The sequence below is a fragment of the Garra rufa genome, chromosome 3, assembly GCF_049309525.1.
Source record: "Garra rufa chromosome 3, GarRuf1.0, whole genome shotgun sequence".
NCBI lineage: Eukaryota > Metazoa > Chordata > Actinopteri > Cypriniformes > Cyprinidae > Garra > Garra rufa.
Genome location: NC_133363.1, coordinates 56,175,358 through 56,202,178, shown reverse-complemented (window position 1 = coordinate 56,202,178; position 26,821 = coordinate 56,175,358). Strand labels below are relative to the sequence as shown.

At 35.5% G+C, this 26,821-nt stretch overlaps 1 protein-coding gene across 1 annotated transcript in view; it reads left to right on the top strand.

The window, feature by feature from the left end:
• The first annotated feature begins 2,807 nt into the window (after window positions 1-2,807).
• ntrk3b (neurotrophic tyrosine kinase, receptor, type 3b) overlaps window positions 2,808-26,821 on the top strand; it is a 78,377-nt gene continuing 54,363 nt past the window's right edge. The window contains exons 1-5 of the mRNA XM_073836707.1: window positions 2,808-2,811; window positions 2,928-3,233; window positions 4,865-4,879; window positions 6,669-6,718; window positions 6,822-6,924. Coding sequence (XP_073692808.1) covers window positions 2,808-2,811; window positions 2,928-3,233; window positions 4,865-4,879; window positions 6,669-6,718; window positions 6,822-6,924 — 478 coding nt within the window. The remainder of the gene's footprint in view (window positions 2,812-2,927; window positions 3,234-4,864; window positions 4,880-6,668; window positions 6,719-6,821; window positions 6,925-26,821) is intronic.

Below are 26,821 nucleotides of genomic sequence, written 5' to 3'. Positions count from 1 at the left end.
TTCAACAAAATCTCCCGTTCTCTGCCATAATAAAGCTTGGAAGAGCCAGGACATTTGTAAATATAACTCTAATTGTATTTATCTGAAAGAAGAAAGTCATATAAACCTAGGATGGCTTGAGGGTGAGTAAATCATGGGGTAATTTTCATTTTTTGGTGAACTAGTCTTTTAAGAAAATAAATAAGTGCTTCTTAAGAAAATTTCACATACCCTTCACATTTGCAGTAGAACGTGTAACACACTGAGCTTTAAGAAATGCACTGAAGCTTTTCATTTAACCACTGCAATAGTTGAGTGTGCTTTAATTTGTTATAGGCCTATTCCATCTGCGTTCTGTAATTGCTGCAGGTGTGCGAAGAATGGCCTCATTTTACAGACAAATTGAGAGGTCAAGATAGCAGCAGTGTTTTCAGAATCTGCAACGGCACAGCAAAATGTATATATAAAGAGTTTGTGTACTTCCAAAATATACATAAACTGGATTGTTGTGTAGTCCTCGCTGACAGCACATGAAACTAAAATATAGTACAAAGTGCTGTGCTGTTAGTTAAAGAATCAATTCATTTTAATGAAACACTTGGTCAATTCAGACCAAATCAAACTGACTGAACTCAAGCAATGCTAAAATACAAATCTTTAAGGCTTATGTAGTTTTAAAAGATAAAACTCTGCAAAAAATGCTGAATAATTGTTATTCAAGTCATTTTATTTGAACATGTTCTGAATCCTTATTCAGAACTTGCATTAAAAATGCATTTATGTAATTTGATGTTGCAAACTTTAACGCATATAACACTCTCTTATGAAGAAATAACTGTATGGACACATTTAAAATAGAACAAGGTACTAAATGAATTGATACACCAATTAACAGCTATGAACCTGCAAGTCTTTGTGTTAATTTAATCAGAGGGTGCGTGCGTGTTTAGGGAAGGCGTGAGGTTGTGATGCATACATAAAAATAGACCTGCGCTGCACCGTGTTAAACTGGGTTAAACAGGTATAAGATGAGAATTAGCCAGAGGCAGGACTGAATTCGAAGCATCTCTGCAACTTTTCCTCGTTTTAATAGGAATGGAGGACTGTTCTCGCTGATGGCATTAATGTTTTAGGACTCAGATATGATCTGACACTCAGGCATCATTATGTTCATTAAACAGCGCATGATTTTAAGACAGTGCGTAGATGAAAAGCATTACATCTTATCACTCTGCTGACTAATGACTTTGACGTTAAATAGCAATGACATTGGCAAGATATACAGGCGCTGAGTGGAAAAACTGTCAAGCTTGGTTTTGATAACCAAATACAAGGTCTTGTCTTTATTAAGGAAGAGTGAGGAATGGTTTCTGATGGCTTATGAACTCGTTATATAGCTAGTTACATTATATTTAGCTTTCTATTCTGTTAATATTTGATGTGCAAGAAAAGATTGTATATTATATGTGACCCTGAACCACAAAACAGTCATAAAATTTATACAGATTTATAAGATTTATACATCATCTAAATGCTTTGAGAATAAATAAGCTTCCCATTGATGTATGGTTTGTTAGGATAGGAAAATAATTGGCTGAGATGCAACTATTTGAAAATCTGGAGGGTGCAAAAAAATTTGAATATTGAGAAAATCACCCTTGAAGTTGTCCAAATTAAGTTCTTACAATGCATATTACTAATCCAAAATGAAATTTTGATATATTTACAGTAGGAAATTTACAAAATATCTTCCTGGAACATGATCTTTACTTAATATTCTAATGATGTTTGGCATAAAAGAAAAATCAATCATTTTGACCCATACAATGTATTTTTGCTAATGCTAAAAATATACCCATGATACTTAAGTGTCACATCTCATTTCTATTTGATTTGATTTGATTTTTCATGGCAGCCACTATAGCCAAGTTCTTGACTATGATGTGAGAACCGACAGATTTCATTACCTGACAGCGTGGACAATCAGTCCTAATGATCGGATTTGAGAAACATCACAACTGGGTGCAGAGTCAACAAAGCCAAGAGCTTTGGCCCAGTTCCACTTAGCCGCATTAATAATGCTAATGAAAAGTGCACCAGTTGGATTTTAGCATTCCGATCAAAAGCCCTGGAATATGAGACGCACATATGGGATGCACATCCCTCCTGTTCTTCTTTCTCTCTCCTGGTGGGATTGCAGCAGGACTCTCTAAATGACAGGCCTCATGCAGCAGTGAGAGCAGACAGGCCTAGAGCAAGGGTGCTGCTGCATGCTGATTCTAAAACACATGTCATCTGTTTAGGCGGGATGTGTGCCGAGCCGCTCTACAGGAGGGATCTATCTCTCGTCTAGTCTCATCAGTCAGCCAAGCACAAATCACTTCGGCGAGAGAAGGCAGCTGACAATAATGATGCATTCTCATTTGAATGACAAACCAACGGCAGTGTCGGACAAGACGTTTGCATGAGGTTCACCTTTGAATAGTGTACAATAATATACAGCCTGTGACAGCAAGATTACGAGCTGTCCCTCTTGTCAATTTATGCTCTGTCCGTTTTACATCGAAAACCCAATTTATAAACATATAGTGCATATTAACATAACAGTGGGCCTTTTTTTTACTTGACAATAACAATTGTTAAGAAATTTGTGCATTTCACAGGTGCATTTTCCAAAGTTTTTGAGTCTTCTACAACACTTATCATGTACTCACTCTTTTCGCTGTCCTCTGTCACTGTTGTCAGTATCATGTTGATTTTTTTCTTTCATCTGTGAAACATAAAAAGAGATATTAGCCTGACTTCTCTTTGCCTAACAGCAAATTACTATGAGTGAGAAATCTGTGAATTTTACTGATGAAAATTGGCTGTCAGCCATTCTATCCTGTATTTGTTACATAAAAGCCTCTGTCTTCCTATAAACCCTTGGTTTTCTTTCCTTCTATCAGTTCCGCCAGTAATTCTAAAGCTGGACGAGCCGGAGCGGCGGCATCACACCTGCATTGAATTCACAGTTAGGGGCTTTCCCCATCCCACACTGCGCTGGTTCCACAAGGGCCGTGAGATCCTGCAGAGCGAGTATATCCGCATGGAGATGGAGTACTACCAGGATTACTTGGAGGGATGCTTGACTTTTCAGAACCCAACGCATTTTGACAATGGAAACTACACCCTAGTAGCCTCGAACTCTCTCGGGTCAGTCACCAAAACTGTATACGGTTATTTCCTCGAGCCGCCGTTCAGTGAGGATGATGGTAAGTTATTTAACTGTTTATTTACTCTTGTAGCATGAGGGATGATTTTGATATTTATTGATAGGGATGACTATGAAATGTATTGACTTTATACCTTAATATATATACCTTTATATGTGTGCCTGTTTATACAGTGGTGGCCAAAATTATTAGAACACTAGTATTTTCACCAGCTAAAAAAAGGTTTTAAGTCAGTTATTTCTATCTTTTGCTGTAGTGTGTCAATAGGAATGATCAGTTTACATTTCCAAACATTCATTTTGCCATTAATTGTAATAATCCAGTGAGAGTTTTGTTTGCACAAGGAGTCTGACAACAGCTAGTGCCCCACACAGAGATATGATTTCATCAGCATCTCCAAGATGTTTCAAGAAACCATACCTGTAAAGCTGGCTGAAAAACTATGCGCAAGTGCACCTAGAGCAAAAGCTGCTTTAAACGCAATGTTTTGTCTTGTTTCTAGCCAAAATATCTAAAAATGATTAAATCAAGAAGGATTTTGTAGACAAGTAAAAATTATTGTCTTGTTTTCAGAAAAAAACAAGTCAACAGTAAACAAGTAAATCATTTTTACTTGTCTAGAAAATCCTTCTTGATTTAAGAATTTTTAGATATTTTGGCTGGAAACAAGACAAATAATCAAGCCAAATCATTTTTTTGCAGAGTGTCACACCAAATGTTGATTTAATTTGAATAAATAAAAGTTAATGACATTATGTTTGACAGCAACCTGATTATACTTTTTTACACAAGTGCCTAAAATTTTTAACAGTGGCTTTGCAGGTAGGTTTCTTGAAGCAGCTTGGAGACGTTGCCACAGTTTTTCTGGATTTAGTCTGTCTCAGTTTGTTCTGTTTCTTCATGTCATGTTAGATCGTTGCGTGGAGCACTGGCTGTTGTCAGACTCCTTGTGCAAACGAAACTCTTAGTTATTATTACAATTAATGTCAAAATGAATTTTTTGATAATTCCTACTGACACACTATAGCAAAAGATAGAAATAACTGACTTAAACCATTTTTAAGATGGTAAAAATACTAGTGTTCTAATAATTGTGGCCACCACTGTATATAAAAAAACAATATATGATACTATATTATATTATATATATAGGATTACATACTTCAGTATATTATCTATATACACTACAATTGTATAGTTTGAGGTTGGTAAGATTATTTTAATGTTTTTGAAAAAAAGTATCTTTTGCTCATCAAGGCTGCATTTGTTTGTTTAAAAATACAGTAAAAACAGCAATATTGTGAAATTATATTATAATTTAAAATAACTGTTTTCTATTTAAATATATTTTAAAATGTAATTTATTCCTGGGATGCAAAGCTGAATTTTTAGCATAAGTACTGCAGTCTTCATTGTCACATGATTCTAATATTCTGATTGGCTGCATTTTTTTTCATGATTTGTTGATGCATTAAAGGTTAAAAGAAAAGCATTTATGTGAAATATCTGATTCATAATTTTAATGCGTCCTTGCTGGATAAAAGCATTAATTTTCAAAAACAAAATGTCGACCCCAAACCTTTGACTGGTAGTGTATCTTTTGCACATTTTAAAATGTCCATTTTTAATCTCTTATATTTTTCTCTTCTCTACTCATGCTGTTCTTTTAGGAATAATTGAGTACAGTAAGTGCCTCTCTCTTTTTAACCAAAAAAAAAAAAAAAACAGAGACAAAACATATTAGTCACATCTCATCTCCTTGTTCTGCTTGTTGAAAATAAAACAAATATTTCACTTCAAATCAAATACTTTATAATCTGATGCTAAGTTCAACATTGAATAATTTGATAAAACAATATAATCTTTCAAACAATATCTCATAATTACAGCTCCTCTCAAGTACAGCAAGAACACACAGATCTTGGCAAACAAAAATGCATTACAACGTATTAACCTTGTACCATCCCATACTTAAAATTTTCCTTAGTATTTGCAAAAGAGGACATCTCTAATGACACTATACAGAGGTAGATTGAAGAATAGGCTTTATGAATTGCAGCACATTTTTGGCACGTATACAAGCTCTATGCATTAAGAGTTCAGGACATTGTAATTGTTTTCGAGTCCAGTGGAGGAAGGCTCGTGCTTTGGGTGCGTGATGCAGCAATATGTGAGCCCTGCTGCACCTCTGCCATTATGACTCAATTAAATGGCAATTCCTCCCTGACACCTGTGAACAAGCCACACAGGTTCAGACAAAAACCTCCCGGACCAAAACAGTTTACACTGGGGCTCTCAGGCAGCATCATAAATGTACTAGTTGTGAAGTGAAGTGAAAATAGACATCTAGTAAGGTATATTTCATATTTGACCCTGGACCACAAAACCAGTCGTAAGTTATACATTTTTCTTTTATGCCAAAAATAACTAACATAAATATATCAAAACCTAATTTTTAACTAGTAATATGCATTGCTAGGAACGTTTTTAGACAACTTTAAAGGCTTTTTTTCTCAATATTTAGATTTTTTTGCATCATCAGATTACAGATTTTCAAATAGTTGTATCTCAGCCAAATAGTGTCCTATCCTAACAAACCAAACATCAACGGAAAGCTTATTTATTCAGCTGTTCTCAATTTTTTTTTTTTTTTTTTCAAAAAATGAACCCTTATGACTGGTTTTGTGGTTCAGGGTCACATACTGTATATTAGATTGCATAGAAGAATTCAATATATAGGGCAGAGCAGAGCTAGTTGTCAAGGGGAAAGTTGTCACAGGGCTGAACAGTTACTGAGTCAAAAGTTTAATGAAAAATAGATTCATTCCTTTAAATTTGGATATTTTTAAATTTGGCATCACAAATCTAGAGTAAATTTTAGATACAGTACATACACATTTTGGCAGGTTGTCTTGTTTTTAATTGTTTTTGGTTAGTGATTGTCACTTGATTTTATATCTTGTTATTTTATACAATTATAACTTACAATATAATAAGCAGTTTAATGGCAAATAACAACTTACTTTACATAGAATGAAGATTTTTTGCCCTGAGAAACAATGGTGGAAACGTTCAACCTGTTTAGCTTTTTTGACCAAGGATTAATGTGTAAAAAGTGAATATAAAAAAAAAAAAAATGTGACAACTAGCCCTGCTCTTAATATTTTAAATTAGTCTTTGTTTTTAATTTTAGTTTAAGTTTTATTGATTTTGTTGTTTTTGTTTTATTTATTTATGTACTTTTATTATTTTACATTTCTGTTTAGCTTTTTCAGTTGGTTGCGAATGCAACATTTTTGTTATTTTATTTTTGCAACATTTTTTACATCTCTAATATAATATTTAGAATATAACAGCTTTATTGCAAATAACAAAAGTTTTACTTTTTATGTTACTTTTAGTTAAAACTAATACTGTCTAAAGGAAAGCATTTTTGTCCCCCTTATTGTGCAATGTCTTTTCTATTTTCTTTAGCTCCAACACCTGAAGATGAGGCGAAGAGTCCTGAAGAAGATTCATTTGGAGTAAGATGTTCTTTTTTGTCTGAAAAAGCAAAAGGCTGAAGTTCTCAGCAGTTTCAGCAGACGTAGCTGTGTCATTGACTGCTTTATTGCTTTTTTCCTGTAGATGTCGATTGCTGTTGGTCTGGCCGGCTTTGGCTGCGTCTTCCTCATTGTGATTTTCGTCCTCATCAACAAATACAGCAGACGCAACAAATTTGGGATAAAAGGTATGACTAAATTATTTTTGCTACATTTTCTTAATGTCGAAATGAAGGCATCTTTTTGCTCAGTATTTTCAGAAAAGTCGATGGATATTTGGCTGAATGGGGTTTTATATGCAGGGAATTGATTGGATTGTGAAAAATGGTCTCTTTACAACAGGTGGGAGCAAACATTTGTGAATGTGTTTTTAAGTAAAAGGGTCCATTTTGATTTCACGACTTTAGATATTTTATTCCCTGTGAAAAAAGCAAAAATAGCAAAAGAATCTTAATTCTCTTCATCCTTTCTTGAAGCAATACAATAGATTTCCTCAGTCTTTCAGTTGTCAATCATCTCGAGGGACTCGGTAACATAATAGGAGTTCTCGGCTTTGGTTTTAGGCTATGTTTAGAGCCTGCTTTTAAACAGTGGTCTGGCACATCGTGAGTCAGATAGGGTTTGGTTTGTGCTGTGTGGGTTTGTGTGAATAGAATTTGAGTTGAATGCATCCTCCAGTCTCAGACCTTGGGGAGGCAGTTGGCGGAAATGCCTGCGAGTCTTTCTTTGGTTAGCCTGACTTCCTCTGCTAATATTATAGTTTATATCACTGTGAGGCCAGTGTTTTCAGAGATACAGTTGTATATTCAAACCTACGTTTGTAGTAGAGGTGGGCAGCACCAAAAAAACATGACGATATGAGCCATTTTAGATCACGATAACTGTATATATGCACACACACAAGAACAACAGTTCTTTCTGGTCCTCGAATCTGATTGGCCAATAACAGTGCAATATTAGGGTTAAACAGAACTCAACAGGATGCCTAAATCCGCTGTAATTTTATAAACATTACTGTTTTTGAGTCACGGAATGTAGTTTTAAGAGGTCTTCAGGTGAGAATGTACTTGTTTTTAGTTCAAATATGCAGTTTGTTAAAAAAGATAATGTCTATTTGAAAATTTTGTCATCAACGTTTTCGGACATGTGAGCTCATGAACCTGCAGAGAGAAGCCTCACTTCTCTTCTGGAGTTTGCAGCTGGCTCTGATGTCTCTATAGACCTTTTTCCTGAGTAAACGATGAGCGTCGCCATTACGAATTCTAACGTCAGATTGAATGCTTTTCTGTTCCGGTCTCCATAGGAACCCATTCAAATAGCGTCCATCTGTTTTTAATGTAGCTAAGGTCCGCTGCTTCGTGTCATTTAACACACTCATTAAAGTGAGGCACTGACAAATGACGGTCATTGCGACATTGCCAAGTGATAGCGCTATGGAGCCATGTGCTTTTTAAAAACATTTTAATAGGTTTAACATTAGTTTATTAGCTCGGAATATACCCTAATTTGACTAGAAACAATGCAGACCGGAAATGCAAAGCATACTTTCAGTTAAGAGTCGGACTTACTTCCGTGTTCAGGAAAAACGTCTATAGTGGGTAAACATGAAATATAATTTGTTTTGGGTAAATCTAATGGCCAGTCTTTGGTCTCATTAATCCATTAACTGTTGTTATTATTATTGAGCGCTGCCTGTTTACTTTTGACTGAATTGCCTAGCAACTTTTATGATGGTTGTTGTTGTTTTTTTAATAAATATTATTATTTAATACATAATATTTTATAAAAAATAATAGTAGTATTTAATAACAGTGTTTAGTATTGAGAAACGGTGCGTGTGTTTGTGATGGTGATTTTAGATACATTGTTCCACCATTAGATTTACGAGTCAGCAGTAAAGACTTTTATTTTGGAAAAAAAAGATGAAAAAATATTAACACTACGACAATCGACAGCGGATATTCAAACTAATGTTTTATTGAGATTGAGCTGAAGAATGAATGCTGTATCAGATTCAGGTAATCACACTCGCTCAGACCATCTCTCTTTCTCATAATACTCTACTACACATAATACAGTGAGCTTTAATACAATAATACAATAAGTTTTTAATGAAACAACTCAACACTCCTTCGTTACTAGTTCTATATGCTGTTTTCGTATTAGTAATGGAGGCTTGGGCTCAGTTATTAAACTGTCAAACTTAGATTTGAATCTGTGGCAGAAGGAAGCAGTTCTGTACAAAAGAGAGTTTTTAAAGACACTTCGTTGTTGTTTCTTATGTATCTACACACTCGTGCCGTTGAACTGTTGCATAAATGCTATATCACACTCGTAGACGTGAGATATGGCTGTATATCATCACGCTGTGATTACCTACAACTGAATCACAGCTGTGCCGATATACAGCCATATCTCACGTCTAAACGTGTAATATGGCTCATATATCACATTATAGTTACTTTTGATGAAATTCAATGATCATAAGGAAATACATATTTTTGGATAATGCAGTGATTAAATATTTAAATTAAAGGTAGTTTTCTTTTTACCTCAAGTGTTGCATAATGTAACACTGCTTTTACATTTATGCCAATGGTATTATGTATATTAATCATATCACTAATCATATCCTTCAAGTTATAAATCTTATCACCCACAGTTGACCCATTTACTCACGTTCAGGTTTGTTTCAAACCTGTATGCAAATTTTAGACACATGCATCTGGCATCAATGCAAAACCAGCTTCAAGTTTTGTAACCCCTGAGTTAAAGGAAAAGGAAACAGTGTCTTAAGAACTAGTCTGACCAACTAGCAGTTAGTCAAGGGGTAATAAGACATTTATCGCATTCAAATGAGTGAAATCTGTTTTTATGTAACCAGCTTTGAAAAGTTTTGATCAGTCTTAAAAAAAATTAGAAGACAAACTACTAGCACAAAATATGTCTCATCCAATAAATGTCCAGTTGCATGAAATGCTTAGAGTGAGGTCAGTAAGATTTTTAAAGAATTTTCTTATGCTAGACTGCATTTATTTAATAATAAAAAATATATATTTTAAAATGTAATTTATTCTTGTGATGCAAAGCTGAATTTTCAGCATCATTACTTTATTCTTAAGTGTCACATGATCCTTCAGAAATCATTTTAATATGCTAATTTGCTGCCTAAGAAACATTTCTTATTATCAATGTTGAAAACAGCTGAGCTGCGTAATATTTTGTGGAAATCATGATACATGTTTATAAGAATTCTACTTTGTAACGTAAAAGTCTTTACTGTCACTTTTGATCAATTTAATGCATCCTGGTTGAAAATAATAAATTCTAATATATATAATAAATAAAATAAAAACTACATGATGCATGGGGACGAGTAGCAATAATTGTAAATTATCAAATTGATCAAAATCACAATTTTAAGTAACATAAGTAATCAATTTAAACACTGACGCAACCATGGTAAATGTAAAATGGTTAAATAAATATAACTTTATAATTTCTGGTTTGAACTGTAAATTCATTTATAATAAAACAAGTATATTATTATTATAATAATAAACTTTATTTTATAAAGCGCCTTTAAAAGCAACTTCTCAAAGCGCTGTACACAAATTAAGCAATACAAAGCTCAAGCAATAAAAGTAACATCAACAATCAAATGCTAATTTAAAAAAATAAGTCTTAAGTCTACCTCTAAAAATGTCGTAGCTCTGGGCTTCCCTAAGATCAAGAGGCAGAGAATTCCAAAGGACAGGAGCATATGAAGAAAAGGCCCTGTCACCCATAGATCGTAAGCGTGTATGAGGAACAACCAACAAGTTGGATTGAGAAGAACGCAGTCTCCGAGTTGGGGTATAGGAAGTTAACAGTTCAGATAAATAATAAGGAGCCAAGCCATGCAGTGCTTTATATGTCAGCATCAAAATTTTAAAATCTACTCTGAATCGGACTGGGAGCCAGTGTAAGGACTCCAAAACTGGAGTGATGTGATTGCATACCCTGGACCCAGTCAATATCCTGGCGGCCGAGTTTTGTACATATTGTAGTTTGTTGAGTGTGGATTTAGAGACTCCGGCTAGCAGGGCGTTACAGTAATCTATCCTAGAGATGACAAAGGAATTCATCAGCTTTTCAGCTACTGAGAAATTATATATTATAATTATATAATTATAAACCTCTGCATATACATCTAATTAACACTGGAAATTGCTGCTGACATGTCCAAAAAGTTTGAGGCAAAAAAGGTTTAAGTGTTAAAAGCAGCCCTTCTCTATCTCATCGCAGTTATTTACCTGGGACTGCCATCTTATCCCAGCGTTGCCCTCATTTCACTGTGTTTGAATAATGACTGTGTGTCCGAGGCAATATGTCAAAGAGGAAACAAATTACAGAAAATGATCTTTTGTTTCCCATCCCCATTGCAGACCTCACATCCATCTTTGCTTTCCAAAGACCGCTCTGCTAAACCAACGTAAACACATTGAGTTTATGCATAACCCCCTTGACCCAACACCCCCTGTACTTTTCTCATATACGTGTCATAACAAGAAATGCTCTCTCACTTTGTTGTGACACTCCTGCGAGAGAAAATCCAAGCTCCGTTCTCTCCGAGAGGAACGGCTCATTATGTCTCACGATCGCTGGCAAGGTTGAAGAGGCATAAAAGGATTGACACTTAAAGCGTGACGTCAATATGAGCCCTTTTCAGCACGCTGGCCTTCCCACAATACACCACTTGTACTGTTTTTCTCTTCAAATCAGCTGGAGGTCTTAGGCAGCCATTACCTCAGATTGAGCTGTATTGGATTTTTTCCTCGCTCAATCATTCGGGAGCCTTTTTTTGCCGTTGGAGTTTGATCACAGACTATTTCGGGACAGGCAGTAAAATCTGATTTTGTGTGCATGTGTGTGTGTTTCTCGTTTTCTGTGTTTGGATCCTTAGATTGCTATTAAATCATCAAATCATGAACAGACGTTGTGCTGCACAATGTCCGGCTGATTTTGCTTGCCTTTCAAGCCGATCAGGGCATTTCTACTAATGGTGAAGCTTCAAAATCTGGCTCAGTGTTCATTTTGGTGTTTGGTTTTAATTGTGAGTAAAAATCAAGAAAAGGGAAATAATGTTTGCATCTTAATTCAAGCTCATTATCAAGTTTTACCTCATTTTCTTGAGAATTTGTTTACTCTTAAGTATACTTACGATAATCCTTCAATACTAAATGGACTTGTCAGACAGTAATTATTTCTTAAGGTTAAGTGTTTGGAAGAAAGCCACATATCACCAATAAATGATCTTCATATTAAACAAATACTGTTCAAATAAAGCCTAAATACCTAATTATTTTTAGTGCAAGGGCTGGCTTGATCATATCCTGTCTCATCTTTTATGTAAACGTGCATTATGGTTTTTGCTTGCATAATTTCCCGATTCTGTGGAGGGAAACTTCTTTTAATCAGTTCCTGTCCGCTATCAATCAAAATGCCAATAAGAAAACAGGTAATTGATTTGCATTACCAAGAAGAAAGTACAAAGGAAATGTTGTTTTCGAGTATTTCTCCCTGCAACATTTCCGCTGGGTATATTTAAGATGTTTTATTAGATTCAGTTCCATATAATGCATTCATTTCCTGTCAGGAGAGGATGTTTTAAGAGAGCATCAGGCTTGGGTCTTATCTTATGGTCATTGTTTTATCTGAATTATAATCAGACATTTTGTCCAGCCTCAGATCTGTAATATAATCAGACTGCGTCATCCTTGCCTGATATAAAAGTGACATTATAAAAACATTGGATCTCATTCGGTACACATGCATGTTGTGTATAAAACCCATGTGCTGTGTTTTTATTTAAAAATCTTGATCCATAAATAAAAAGAAAATACCTTTTAGGCATATTTATTCAAAATAAATGGTCAAATCTTAATGCATACACTACCAGTCAAAAGTTTTTGAAAAAAAGTTTTTTAAAGAAATTTCTTCTGCTCACCAAGCCTGCTTTTATTTGATCCAAAGTACAGCAAAACAGTAAAATTTAGAAATATTAGAAATAATTGTAACATTTAAAATAGTTTTCTGAAATGTAATTTAATTCCTGTAATTTCAAATCTGAATTTTAGCATCAATTACTCCAGTCACATGATCCTTCAGAAATCATTCTTATATTTTATTTTGTTGAAAACAGCTGAGTAGAATTTTTTCAGGTTCCTTTGATGAATCAAAAGTTCAGAAGAACAGCATTTAACTGAAATAGAAATACTTTGTAACATTATTAATGGCTTTACCATCACTTTTGATCAATATAAAGCACCCTCGCTAAATAAAAGTATTAATTTCTATAAACTGACTCCAAGCTTTTGAATGGTATAGTGTGTATTGTTACAAAAGCTTGTTATTTCAGATAAATGCTGATCTTTGGATCGTTCTATTCATCAAAGAATCCTGAAAAACAAAACACTCTACTGTTTTAAATATTGATAATAATAATAAAAAATGAGCAGCAAATGAGCATATTAGAATGAATGAATATTAGAATTCTAAAGTTTAGCAATTGTGTAAGCGCTCATATGTAGATATTCCGGTCAGGAATTATGATAATTACTAATGTTGAGTATGAGCTACTGCATTTAGAATCAGGGTATGATATTGTGCTTTAAGGCTTCTGTTTTAAATAAATAATACATCCCACATAACAAATAATAATACATTTAAAAGTTAAAATATACTGCTTTACTTCCTGGAACACTGCAAACCAAGAAGCTTTGAAGTTTGTATTCACTTTATTGAGCAAAGAGGTCAGTCTGTAATGTTTATATCAAATGTTCCTTCATTTTTTCTTGCTGAGCAAAACATATTTTCTATTATGTAGACATTTCGGCCACCTGAGCAAAAACTTTCTTTATACCAGACCTGTACAACTTTGAAGTTTATTGTGCTATTTATATTTGATTTGACCCTTGATGCAACTAAATGATGCACATTTTAGGTTACCTAAGAAAAACACATTGGAACCTTATTGTAATCTTTTACTGGAGTCTCTAAAGCTCCCCAAAGCTCAGTTTACTATTATTTTTGACAATTAATTCAATAATTGAGAAATATTACAATTTAAATAACTTCTAATTGAACATATTTTAAAATATATTTTATTATCATTACTTTAGTCTTCAGTCACATGATCCTTCAGAAATCATTCTTATATGGTAATTTGTTGCTCAAGAAACAATGTAATATATTTTTTGAAAACAGTTGTGTTGCTCAATATTTTTGAAGAAATCATGATGATTTTTACCCCCAGGGTTGTTAGAAAGTATGATAGAACAGCATTTGTTTGTTCATTTATTCATTTTTCATCTTTACCATCACTTGTGTCTGCTGAATAAAAGTATAAATTTTTAATAAAGGTATTTAAATAAGTAAATAACCCCAAAACTTTGAACAATATTAAATAATATGCTTAATGTCGCCATTAGACATCTGAAATAGCATGAGATCTGCTTTTTGCCCAATATTAGGGAGGATGACTGAGTTATGACTCATGATTGTAACATCACTAACTGCATGTGACAGGGTTTATTTTTGCTTCACCGCGAAAACCCTCCCCTTTTGCCTCCCTCCATGCTCTTTGCCCTGATAGCTCACCTGCCTATTAAGATCCTATCATCGCTGTCACAAGGGCTTAAGCCTTCCTCGGCTACATTACTGCAATAAGCCAAGGGCTGTTTAGCACACATCATCAAACCCAAAGATTTCACGGCTGACTGATTCACCTTGCCCCAGCCAATGAAGCAGTCAATGGAGCCGCACATAGAACAACAGCTCACATGTGAAGACACCCGCCAACATGTCTGCAGCAACCCTGACACGCGGTTGCTTTGACAGACGGCCACGTACAATGACACACAGAAGCTGTCGCTGATACGAAGCAATAACCGTTTTCTGATGTCAGAAACACGGCAAGGAACGGCTGCCTTTTTTCCTCCTCCTCGAAAGTGGGACAGGGTCATTCAGCTCCATTTTTCAATTTTGAAAAGCACTTCACTCCATTATGATTGGGGTTTAAAAGGATACTTTCCCCATTGAATTAATGCACTGTGCGGTTTCAACCATATTCCTGCCCTACCAGCGACCGAACGAGTGTCTGTAATCACATCATTTTGGTAATAAAAATGAACATATACCTCTCTAGAGATAGAAAACACCTCTGTTCCACAAAATCCTTGCTCATCTCATATTTTATCAATGTTTCAGGTTCATTTGTTGCTTAAGTGCTCCCCAGCTCTCACACAGTGCCAGTATGAACCCATGATGCCTGACTATAGCAGTATTTGGTAATATAAGTGGTGTTTGCTAAAGCATTTGAACAAACCTGAAACCTGAAAAAGTATTATATTTTGATGTATTACTCATCCTGCACTGTTTGCACTACAGAGATAAGTGATACCTCAAATTGTGTGGCTTAGTCAGACCTTTTTATATGCAATCAGACTTGCATTGTTTTGCGGACGATAAAACAGATGAAAACCCATAAACTTAATAAACTAGACACCGAATAAGTCATTTGAGCCACATCTAGAGACCAGAATAGAGACAGCTTTTGACATGGAATAGTAGGCAACCACCCACAACATACCGGAGAGTTTAGATTTTTTTTCCATCATTCAATCCATTCATCCATCTAGTCATCCATCCATTCATATCTCCATCTGTCCATTTGTCTGTCCATCTATCCAGCCGTCCAATCCCTTCTATTTTATTATTGATTATCTATTTATCCATCCATTTGTCCATCCATACATTGTTCCATCCATCCGATTGTCCATCTGTTTGTGCATCTATCCATCCATCTATCCATCTATGGATTATCTATCCATTTGGCCATCCATCTATTTGTATGTTCATCTGTCCATTTGTCTGTCCATCTATCCAACTATCCAATACGTCCATCCAATACGTCCGTCCATCCATCCATCCATCCATCATCCATCCATCCATCCATCCATCCATCCAGCCCATACATCCAGTCCATATATCCATCCAGTCATCCATCTATTTATACATCTATCCACTGTTCTATCCATCCAATTGTCCATCTGTCCATCTACTCGTGCATCTATCTATCTGTCCATCCATCTATTCGTTCATCTATCCATTTGGCCATTCATCCATTTGTATGTTTATTTATTCAACCATCCAATCTATCCATCCAATCCAGTCCATCCATCCATCCATCCATCCATCCATCCATCCATCCATCTGTCTGTCCATCTATTCGTTCATCTACCCATTTGGCTATCCATCCATTCATATGTCCATCTGTCCATTTTTCCGTCCATCTATTTAACCATTAAATCCATCCAGTCCATCCATACATACACCCGTCCATACATCTACCCAGTCATCTATCCATCCATCCATCCATACATCTGTCCACTGTTCCATTCATCCTATTGTTCATCTGTCCATCTATTTGTGCATCTGTCCATCCATCTATTCATCTATCCATTTGTATGTCTATCTGTCCAACCATCCAATCCATCTATTCATTCATCTGTCTATTTGGCCAATCATCTATTTGTCTGTCCATCTATCCAACCATCCAGTCCATCCATAAATACATCTGTCCACTGTTCCATCCATCCAGTTGTCCATCTGTCTATCTACTCGTGCATCTATCCATCTGTCCATCCATCAATTTGTATGTCCATCTGTCTATCTATCCAACCATTCAATCCATCCATCCAAACATACATCCACCCACTGTTCCAACCATTTGTTCATCTATCTATTTGGCCATCCATTCATTTGTGTGTTCATCTGTCCATCTATCCAACCATCCAATACATCCATCCAGTCCATTTATCCATACATATATCCCAACCATACATCCATCCAGTCATCCATCCATTCATACATACATCCGTCCACTGTTCCATCCATCCAATTGTCCATCTGTCCATCTATCTATCTGTCCATCCATCTATTTGTTCATCTATTCATTTGGCCATCCATCCATTTGTACGTCCATCTATCCAACCATCCAATCTATCTGTCCATCTATTCGTTCATCTACCCATTTGGCTATCCATCCATTTATATATGCATCTGTCCATTTGTCCGTCCATCCATCCATCCATCCATCCACCCATCTATGCATTCATCCATTCATTTGTATGTCCATCTGTCCATTTGTCTGTCCATCTATCTAACCATCCAATCAATCCATCTGTTTCTTCATACATACATCCATCAACAGTTTTTTTTCTCCATTTCTGTCACCTGTGGAGTTTTGGTTCCTTGCCGTCGCTTAGTTGGGGACACTTAACTTCCAGAGATATTTTATACTATTTGAGCTAAACTGAGCTGGATGATGACATCACTGAATTCAATGATGAACTGCCTTTTACTGAAAATTGATTGTTTACAATACTGCATTATTGACACACTATTGTCCTTTTTAAAGCAACACCAAAGAACTTCGCTCCCTCTACAGGTTGGAAGCGGAATTGTCCATTACCGCTGTCGTAAATAATTTAGCCTACCGTCGTGTCACATGCACATTATTTGTTTGGAGGCTATCCAGGACCGGCTTTGGAAATAACGATGTCCAGTGACAAGGTAGAGTATGTTGCATGACTTTATGAAAGTAAGAAAACGAAATAAAACATAATGATGACATTGTTTGCTATTTATTTTAGCCGTAAAGCAAGTCGCATTTGTAGTCTCATTTGAACTACAAAACCGCTACCCGACGACCCAAACTTACATAGTGCTGTTATGGCGATAGAGGGCCGCAAAGCGAATGCGGAAGTGCCGTTTCACCCTGTTATGAGTTGAAGAACCACTGACACGAGTTCAGAAACATTATTTTAAGGTAAAAAAACCTCTTTAGTGTTGCTTTAATATTGTAAAGTTGCTTTGACACAATCTGTATTGTTAAAAGTGCTATATAAATAAAGGTGACTTGACTTGACTGTTCCATCCATCCATTCAATTGTCCATCTGTCCATCTTTTCATCCATTCATCCATCTGTCTATCTATCCATCCATTCATTCATTGTTTCCATCCAACCATCTATCTATTCATATGTCCATATGTCTATTTGTCTGTCCATCTATCCAACCATCTAATCTCTCCATCTATTCATCCATCCATCCATTCATTCTGTCCATACACCCACCTCTTTGTCCATTCATCCACCCAGTCGCCCATCCATACATACAGGGGTTGGACAATGAAAATGTAAGCCATGAAACCTCCAACACTATATTGGCCAGTGTTTCAGTTTCAATGTCCAACCACTGTACATCCATCCAATTGTCCATCTATCCATCTATTTGTGCATCTATCTATTAATTCTGTCCATCCGTCCACCCATCCATCCTTTGAAATTTGACATGCTGAAATCCATCCATCTATTCTTACATTCATCCATCGTCCATCCTTTTATTCCGTCCATCCAATCATCCATCTGTTCGTCTGTTCATCCATCCACCCATGCATACATCTATCTATTCATCCATCCATCTATCAATGCATCCATCCGCCCATCCATCCATGAAATTAGACATACATCTTTGAAATTTCAATCACAGGTGTGTGTCCTATTTGCTACCTCAATTCAAATTAAACTGAAATTCAAGAGTTAAAAAGCATTCTAAATTCAACTCAGAAATACACACTTACATAGTATTATTTACTTTTTTTTCTGTATGGTCTCTGTTTGTTGTAACCTGTAGATAAACTATGCTTCTTTGTGACTGAGCTGCTTTTTTCAACATAAGTACTACATAGTAAAAACACTTAACCTCTCAATGCTGTTCACCAGACAGATACTGCCCATCTCAACTCTATTATATAGGGAACAGGGGACATTGATAAACGCTGTTCTCTCCCTCTTAAGGCTGTATGAAATGGAGATGAAGGTGTGTGTCATGCAGAGATGAGGGGTCATTATCGGCCCCCTAAAGGCAGTGCACTAAATCAATTTCATGCCAGTGAAATGGCTCAGTCCCTCTTGCCGTAACACCATTAAACATGATAGAAGCTGACGCGGTCTGGACGTGCTTTGATAATGATTGGGGTGAGCACATGTAGATTGTACAAAAAACAGTTTGAGTGCAGTTAATTGTGAACTAGTGAGATAAAAAATATTCTAGAACATTCAGTCCGAGGTCAGAATTCTCATTACAGACATGTTTGGTTTATTTTGGGCTTGTGTTTGTGTTTGTGGATCATTCTAGGTGAGGAGACGAAATATACAGCTGTTAAGTTCAACCTTACTGAATAAAGTATCAATTAAAAATATAAAAAAGTACCACAATCGTCCTAGCTTATGCAAAATTGCAATATTTTGTAGTAATTGTTTCCATACATGTATATGTATGCATATACATGCATTCATCCAGATCCTGATTATTCACGCTCAACATCCTAGTCTTCCAAAGGCTGTCTGTCTGACCTGTGCAATACGCTTTTGAAAACACGGGGGCATTTTGTGCATTAACTTCAGCGGAACTGTCATCTATAATAGGCAATTTCTGTGATCGTCATGGTGTGTTGTCACGGTTGTCACAGGAGAGGGAGACGCAATAGTGAAGAGTGCTGAAGGGATGGAGAAATCATTTCTTTTCCACACCGAATCAAGACTGTGTTTCCCCCTCACCAGTATTCTGCATCTATTGATAGGTCACTTAATTTAATAGAGGCTCCACAATGCTCATAACGTCGATGATGCGAGCTGTCGCGGTGCAGAATCAGAGTCAGTGTACACATCTCAAGCCTTTGTATTTCATGAAGGAAATACCACTGCTTGCTTGGCAGCAAACATTATATGCAGTATAAGGATAAACAGATGGATAAATGCGACCCTGGACCACAAAACCAGTCTAGCATGGGTATAGCATGGGTATATTTGTAACAATAGACAAAAATGCATTGGGTCAAAATTATCCTGTTCCATGAAGATATTTTGTAAGTTTTCAACCATAAATATATCAAAAATATGCATTGTAATATGCATTGCTAGGGACTTCATTTAGACCACTTTAAAGGCGATTTTCTCAATATTTAGATTTTTTTGCACCCTCAGATTCCAGATATTCAAATAGTTGTATCTCGGCCAAATATTATCCTATCCTAACAAACCGTACATCATGGAAAGCTTATTTATTCAGCTTTCTATGTATATATCTTATGACTGGTTTTGTGGTCCAGGTAACAAGACCAAATGCAATTCCGAATGCAGATTCGCTACAATTTGAATACTGAACATTCTATCAAGCATTCTTTCAGTCTAAAAACTATATATATATATTTTGTAATACTTAAATATAGATATCATGCCTGAGGCTAAAATGATAAGTTATATGTATAATTAGAAGTTCATGTTATATGGTTCAGGCTGACTTAACAACAAAAGTTTTGACAAAGGAAAATGAATGCATTGTTTCATTGCAAGCAATGTAATTATATAATGAAATGCTACTTTAATGTAGTTTACAGTTTAGCAAAAAATATGTAAATTTAACATGTTTTTCTGCTGTATTGAAGCCCTAAGAGGTCATGCATTGTTATTGTTCTGTCTTTTTCAGGTGCAAAACGTTTAATTTGTCTGTCAAACAACATTCTATAAGCATGCAGACTCAAGTTGGCTGGAAGTAAAATTGTCCACATTTTCAGAATCATTATAGTTTCTACAAAAATGTAGTTTTAGCCTTGTTTTCAGATGTCATTCATGTTAGAATAATTTCTGAAGGATCACTGAGACACTGAAGACTATAGTAATGATGCTGAAAATTCAGCATGGCATCACAAGAATAAATAGCATTTTAAAATATATTCAAATAGAAAACAGTTATTTTAAATAGTAATAATATTCCACAATATTACTGTTTTTCTGCATTTGTGATCAAATAAATACAGCTTTTCTGAGCACAAGTGACCTTTTTAAAAAAACATTTTAAAAACCTGCCAACCCAAACGTTTGAATGGAAGTGTACATGTTCTGCACTTCAAAATGTTTGAAAAAAGCTAACTTTAAGATAGAAAAACAACTTTTGTTTTGTACTTCTGTACTTTTGTACAGAATTTAAGTCTTCATAATAAAAAAAAAACAAATAATGCATGGCCTCTTAGGGCTTCCATAATGTCCTGCATTAATTAATGACTGTGAAATTAGTCAGCACCCAAAAGGCCGAAGTTTAGATGAGCGTTTGCTTCTGAAAGGCTCGTGCTCATGTCACAGCTTTTGTAACTTAATCTGTCTTAGTGCTGCTTTTCTGCTCCACTGGGAACAAATGCAGTCAATTTTTACTCATTGAGCATGATAATTAGCAACAATTGTAAAAGTAATTTCCCAGATTAGGCAACCTCAACAGAGCAAAGCATGCCTATTAGCTTAAAGCCGGGTGCACACTGTATGATTCTTGCCACGATTTTGTCGTCTGACACTAAATTTGCAGGTCGCATAGTGTGACGTGCTCACCAACGGCTGATTAATTGCCTTTGTGCTGAATCTTGTACAATCTGAAAAGCGATAATCATAAAGGATGGTAAAAATCACGCAGTGCGCAACAAATTTAAAATGAAAATGGGGCACATGGTGACTCTTCTTGGAATAGGGGGTTGCTGGTTAAAGGAATAGTTCACACAAAAATCTAAATTTGCTGACGGGTCTGTTTCTGTTTCTAAGAGATTTTGAGAAACTTAGTATTGCATCACTGAGAGTTCAAACAGCTGACGGTCATTTTGTGTTTCGTTAAACAAAGAAAGTGAATTATATAGGAACTCTGTCAGTAAAACATAAACGTTAAATGTAATGCTTTCATAGTAGATGATTTTGTGGTGGCTAAAGGCAAGAAAGGTTGCTGTTTTGAGCCCTAGATGATCAGATCCATGAAATATGACCATTGTGCCTGTGAGTAAGGCACTTAATCCTAGTTGCTCCAAGGGAATTGTTGTTGTAGTAGGTTGCTTTGGATAAAAGTATGTAATAAATGAAAATAAATCTCTAAATCTGTCATTTTTCGGTCACCAGGGTTAAATTGTTGTCCCGCCTGACAGGATAATTTGCACAATTTATGGCGTATTTTGATAATATTGCATTGTGGGATCCTTGGCAACTCCCAAATCGAATGTTTTCCTTATTTTCTTTTCAGCATATTTAGTATCTCTGTTGAAGGCATGCGACGAGTCACGTATCTCAGACGTTAGTCAAAGACACAGTCATCCATCCAGTCGATCTGCTAGAGGAACACTTGTAGCCTTTCACTGTACATCTCAAAAACACCGTCTGCCATGTTCTGATACCAGCGTCATCCCTCAGAGAACGCGTCATGTTCACTGTAGATGAGTGGGCGAATGCAAATCAGTCTTATTTCCAGCGCTCTAGTGTTTGTTAAACAGCACAGAAATCACTGCGCTCTCAGAATCACACACCCCGAAAATAGTCTATAATCGTTTTAATCCCAGATGTGAGAGGAAGTTGCTTTTTTAAAGATCACAATTTGCTTTTGAAAAATGTCAGCACACACTGCGTGTTTGAGAACGTGAAGCACTCATCTTCCTCTGATGTTGATCAAACAAAAGGAATATTCTTAGTGTCAGCCTTGTTTTTTTTTCTTTTGCCCTTGGCCTTTAGCAGTGCAGTTGAAAGAAACAATTAAATACTACTTTATGTAACATACTATATTATATATCTTTTTTTTTTTCAAATATCTGCATGATATTGTCGGTTTTTGCTCAATTTCACCAATGAAATGGTTCCAAACAAGCTACAGCAGAACTGTTTCGCCTTTCCAAGTAACACACGACACTGTTTCATTACTGAATGAATCCACATTTTGAAAAGAATCTATTGACCTGTTCATAAAGACAGCCACTTGCTTCTTTTTGGATGAATTAGCGGTTTGAACGAATCGGTTGAATGACTGACTGAATGTTTTATGTTAACTTTGCAATTAATTTCACATCATGTAATTAGATTACACATTTTAATCACCTAACAGCCTTAATAATTATATAATACATTTGAAGTCAAAAGTTTGCATACACCTTGCAGCATCTGCAAAATGTTAATTATTTTACCAAAATAAAAGGGATCATACAAAATGCATGTTATTTTTTATTTAGTACTGCCCTGAATTAGATATTTCACATAAAAGACATGTACATACAGTCCACAAGAGAAAATGATAGTTCAAGTTCCACAAATTCTTTGTTTTTTTCAGCATTTTTGTGTTTTTGAACCCTTTCAAACAATGACTGTATGATTTTGAGACCCATATTTTCACACTGAGGACAACTGAGGGACTCATATACAACTATTAGAGAAGGTTCAAACACACACTGATGCTCCAGAAAGAAAAAACAATGCAATAAGAGCCAGGGATGTAAACTTTTGAACATAATGTAACACATGTAATGTGTACATTTTTCTTATTTTGCCTAAATATTATATTTTTTCATTTAGTACTGCCATGTAGAAGCTACAGATGATACTTACATGTTTCCCAGAAGACAAAATATGTAAAATTTACCCTGATCTTTAAATTCAAAAAGTTTTCACCCCTTCGGCTCTTAATGCATAGTGTTTCCTTCTGTGCATCAGTGAGCATTTGAACCTTCTGTAATAGTTGCATATGAGTCCCTCAGTTGCCCTCAGTTTGAAAAGATGGATCTTAAATCATACAGTCATTGTTGGAAAGCGTTCACAAAAATGCTGAAAAACCAAAGAATGTGTGGGAGCTGAAGGATTTTTCTGAAGAACATCGGGCAGTTTAACTGTTCAGGACAAACAAGGGACTCATGAACAACTATCAATAAACAAACAAACAAACAAAATACAGCTGTGGATCATTCAGGTAACAACAGAGTATTAAGAATCAAGTGTATGTAAACTTTTGAACAGGGTCATTTTTATAAATTCAACTATTTTCCTTTATGTGAAATATCTTACTCAGGTCAACACTAAATAAAAAATAACATGTATTTTGTATGATCCCTCTTATTTTGCAGATTCTGCAAGGTGTATGTAAACTTTTGACCTCAACTGTATATGAATATATAAATATCTAATCAAACTCAACCATGAGTGTCTTAATTAGGAAATTAAGAAATGCTATTTGTGTGCCATGACCGTGAAAAGGGTTATTACCTACAGTATGTAGAGCACTTTATATTAGTCATTTATGAGGTTCTACGACGTTAGTATGCTGTCTTAGAAGGTAACAGCCTAATTAGACAACAGAGAGCAAGACCGCTCAATAGGGTTTGGAAAAGAGCTATTGTAAATCTGTCTTTCTGCTGCAATAAGAGAGACACGTCAAGAGTACTTCTGAATGGAAGTGATATATTCAGGTGATTATATACAGTACAGGGCTGTTTTCTAATTGGCAGGATTTAATGGACGGCTTGGTCCTCTCAAACATCAGTTTGAAATTTACTTCAAAGATAATGGTAATCACATATATGTCAATCATATATTATGTATTACTTGTCCCATTTGGTCTTCACTTTGAGTGACAATCTACTTACCCCCTCTGGGACACGGGCTTTCTGGAAATCACTTAGAGAAAAACCATAAATCATATTGCATCCTCAAGAACTTGATGAATCAGACCAGTGTTGGTTAGTGTTTGGAAAATGGCAGCAACTTTAAGTGGCACAAAAAGCTACCCACTTATGTCAATCACAGGCATTAGCAGAGAGTCTTTCTGAGGACTAATACAGCTATCACAGATGGACAAGCATGGGATATGGATATTCCTTTTGATTCGCACATAACAAAACGACTTCAAGGGCAGCATCGGAAAATCAAAAAAGGGTTGGAACTTCAAAAACGTTGCTATCGTTCAGCAGCACACTGATTGCTGGAGGATATTCTGCCTCGTGTAAGAAAAAAAAACTGAAAGGGTTATGGACAGAATTTATTGAAAACCTAACAAGAGCTGTTTGCTTTCTCTCAAACAGTGATAAGCCTCAGGCAGCATTCAGTGCTGCAAAGCCCCCTCATTGAGTATTTATATGACATCTGAAAGAGCAGGAATTAAGAAAACACAGTGTGAATGTTTGATAACTCAAGAAATGATTTAAATGCATCGGATGCTCTCCCTTTGACTAAAGCTGAACATTGAAGTTTGTCATTAGTGCTGTTTAGAATAGAAGTGCCACTTCGCATTAAAGTGTTTTTTAAAGAGGTCATATTGTGAAAAACACATATATATTTTATTCTTGATGCTTCAAAATGAAACAGTTTGATGTAACAATTAATTCGTAAAACTGTCTATGCAAAAAACATTTTCAAGGGCATTTATCCCCAAAATCAAAAGAAGAATGGAGAAAAAAAAAATCATATACAGTCGTTGTCAAAAGTTTACATACACCTTGCTAAATCTGCAAAATGTTAATTATTTTACCAAAATAAGAGATCATATAAAATACATGTTACTTTTGTGATTTATTTACTTTTAAAGTTTACATAGACTTGATTCTTAATACTGTGTTGGTACCTTTTTTTTTTTTTTTTTAGTGATAGTTGTCCCTTGTTTGTCCTGAACAGTTAAACTGCCTGCTGTTCTTCAGAAAAATCCTTCAGATCCCACAAATTCTTTGGTTTTTCAGCATTTTTGTGCATTTAAACCCTTTCCAACAATGACTGTATGATTTTGAGATCCAATTTTTCACACTGAGGACAAATGAGGGACTCATATTCAACTATTACAGAAGGTTCAAACACTCACTGATGCATTAAGAGCCGGGGGGTGACAAATTTTTTAATTTGAAGATAAGGGTAAATGTAACTTATTTTGTCTTCTGGGAAACATGTAAGGATCTTCTCTAGCTTCTGAAAGGCAGTACTAAATGATAAAAAAAAAAAAGATATTTAGGCAAAATAAGAAAAATGTACACATTCAAAAGTTTACACCCCTGGGTTTAATGCATTGTGTTTCCTTCTGAAACATCAGTGAGCGTTTGAGCTTTCTCTAATTGTTGCATAGGGGTCCCTCAGTTGTCCTTAGTTTAAAAAGATGAATCTCAAAATCATACAGTCATTGTTGGAAAGGGTCCAAATACACAACAATAATAAAACAAATAAAAAAGACTATCAGTCTAATGCATTTTGATGTTTTACATTTAAGGGATTTTTTTTGGATGTGATTCTTAATTGATTCTCATTACTGTTTATTAATGAGCATTAATTACATTTATTGTAAAGATGTAAGATAAAAATAAATTATTTAATATATTTATTTCTCCAATAACATCTGCAACGACTAGTCAAAACTGCAACTCTGGTAATTCACTATAAATAGATGAATCTAAATGAAATATTTCTCATATCTGCCTTTGATGGGGAAAACAAGTGTTGACAGGGGAATCCCTGCGTTCTAGACACTGTAACAGGGTCACAGACACGACACGAAAACAGAAATGCTTTTATTTTTAACAAGTGTTGAATTATTAAATTAAGTGTTTTGCACTTTCTCTCATTTTGTTCTCAATCTGAGCTTGTTTGTTCCTGTGTGCATGTCGTTTTGTTCTTGTGATGGGATTACCACCGCTACATTATGATTTAAGAGCTGCGGAGTGTATTCCAAGGGCTCCTTCATGTGTGTTTGCATGTGTGTGTGTGTGTGTTTCGTTTGGCTTTAATGAACCTCTTGGACTACCCGGGGAATTCTATCTAGAATTAACTGGAGAGCTAAAAAGAAATGCTGATTTGATACATGTTACATAACCATCTGCAGCACGACTTGAGGAGAATCAGACAATAATTACATTCTTGCCTCCAGCACTGTGTCTGATTGAGCCCATTATGCTAACCCAGATTTTGGGTGACAGCGGCTCACCTCTGTGATTATCTGTACTGCACATTTAAGATTAGCTGGTGTGTATTTCAGCTTTCTGTTTGCAGATGTATTTCCTAGACTCTGAGAGTTGTGATTGAACCCACGCTGGTGCTTTGGTCTTGGGAGCTTTAGGAGATTGTAATTGTCTGTGGTTATTGATGTGATTTCCTTCCCTTCAGGCTTTATGGAACCAAACTTGGCACCCTGCATTTATTTGTCTATAAATTCATTTGG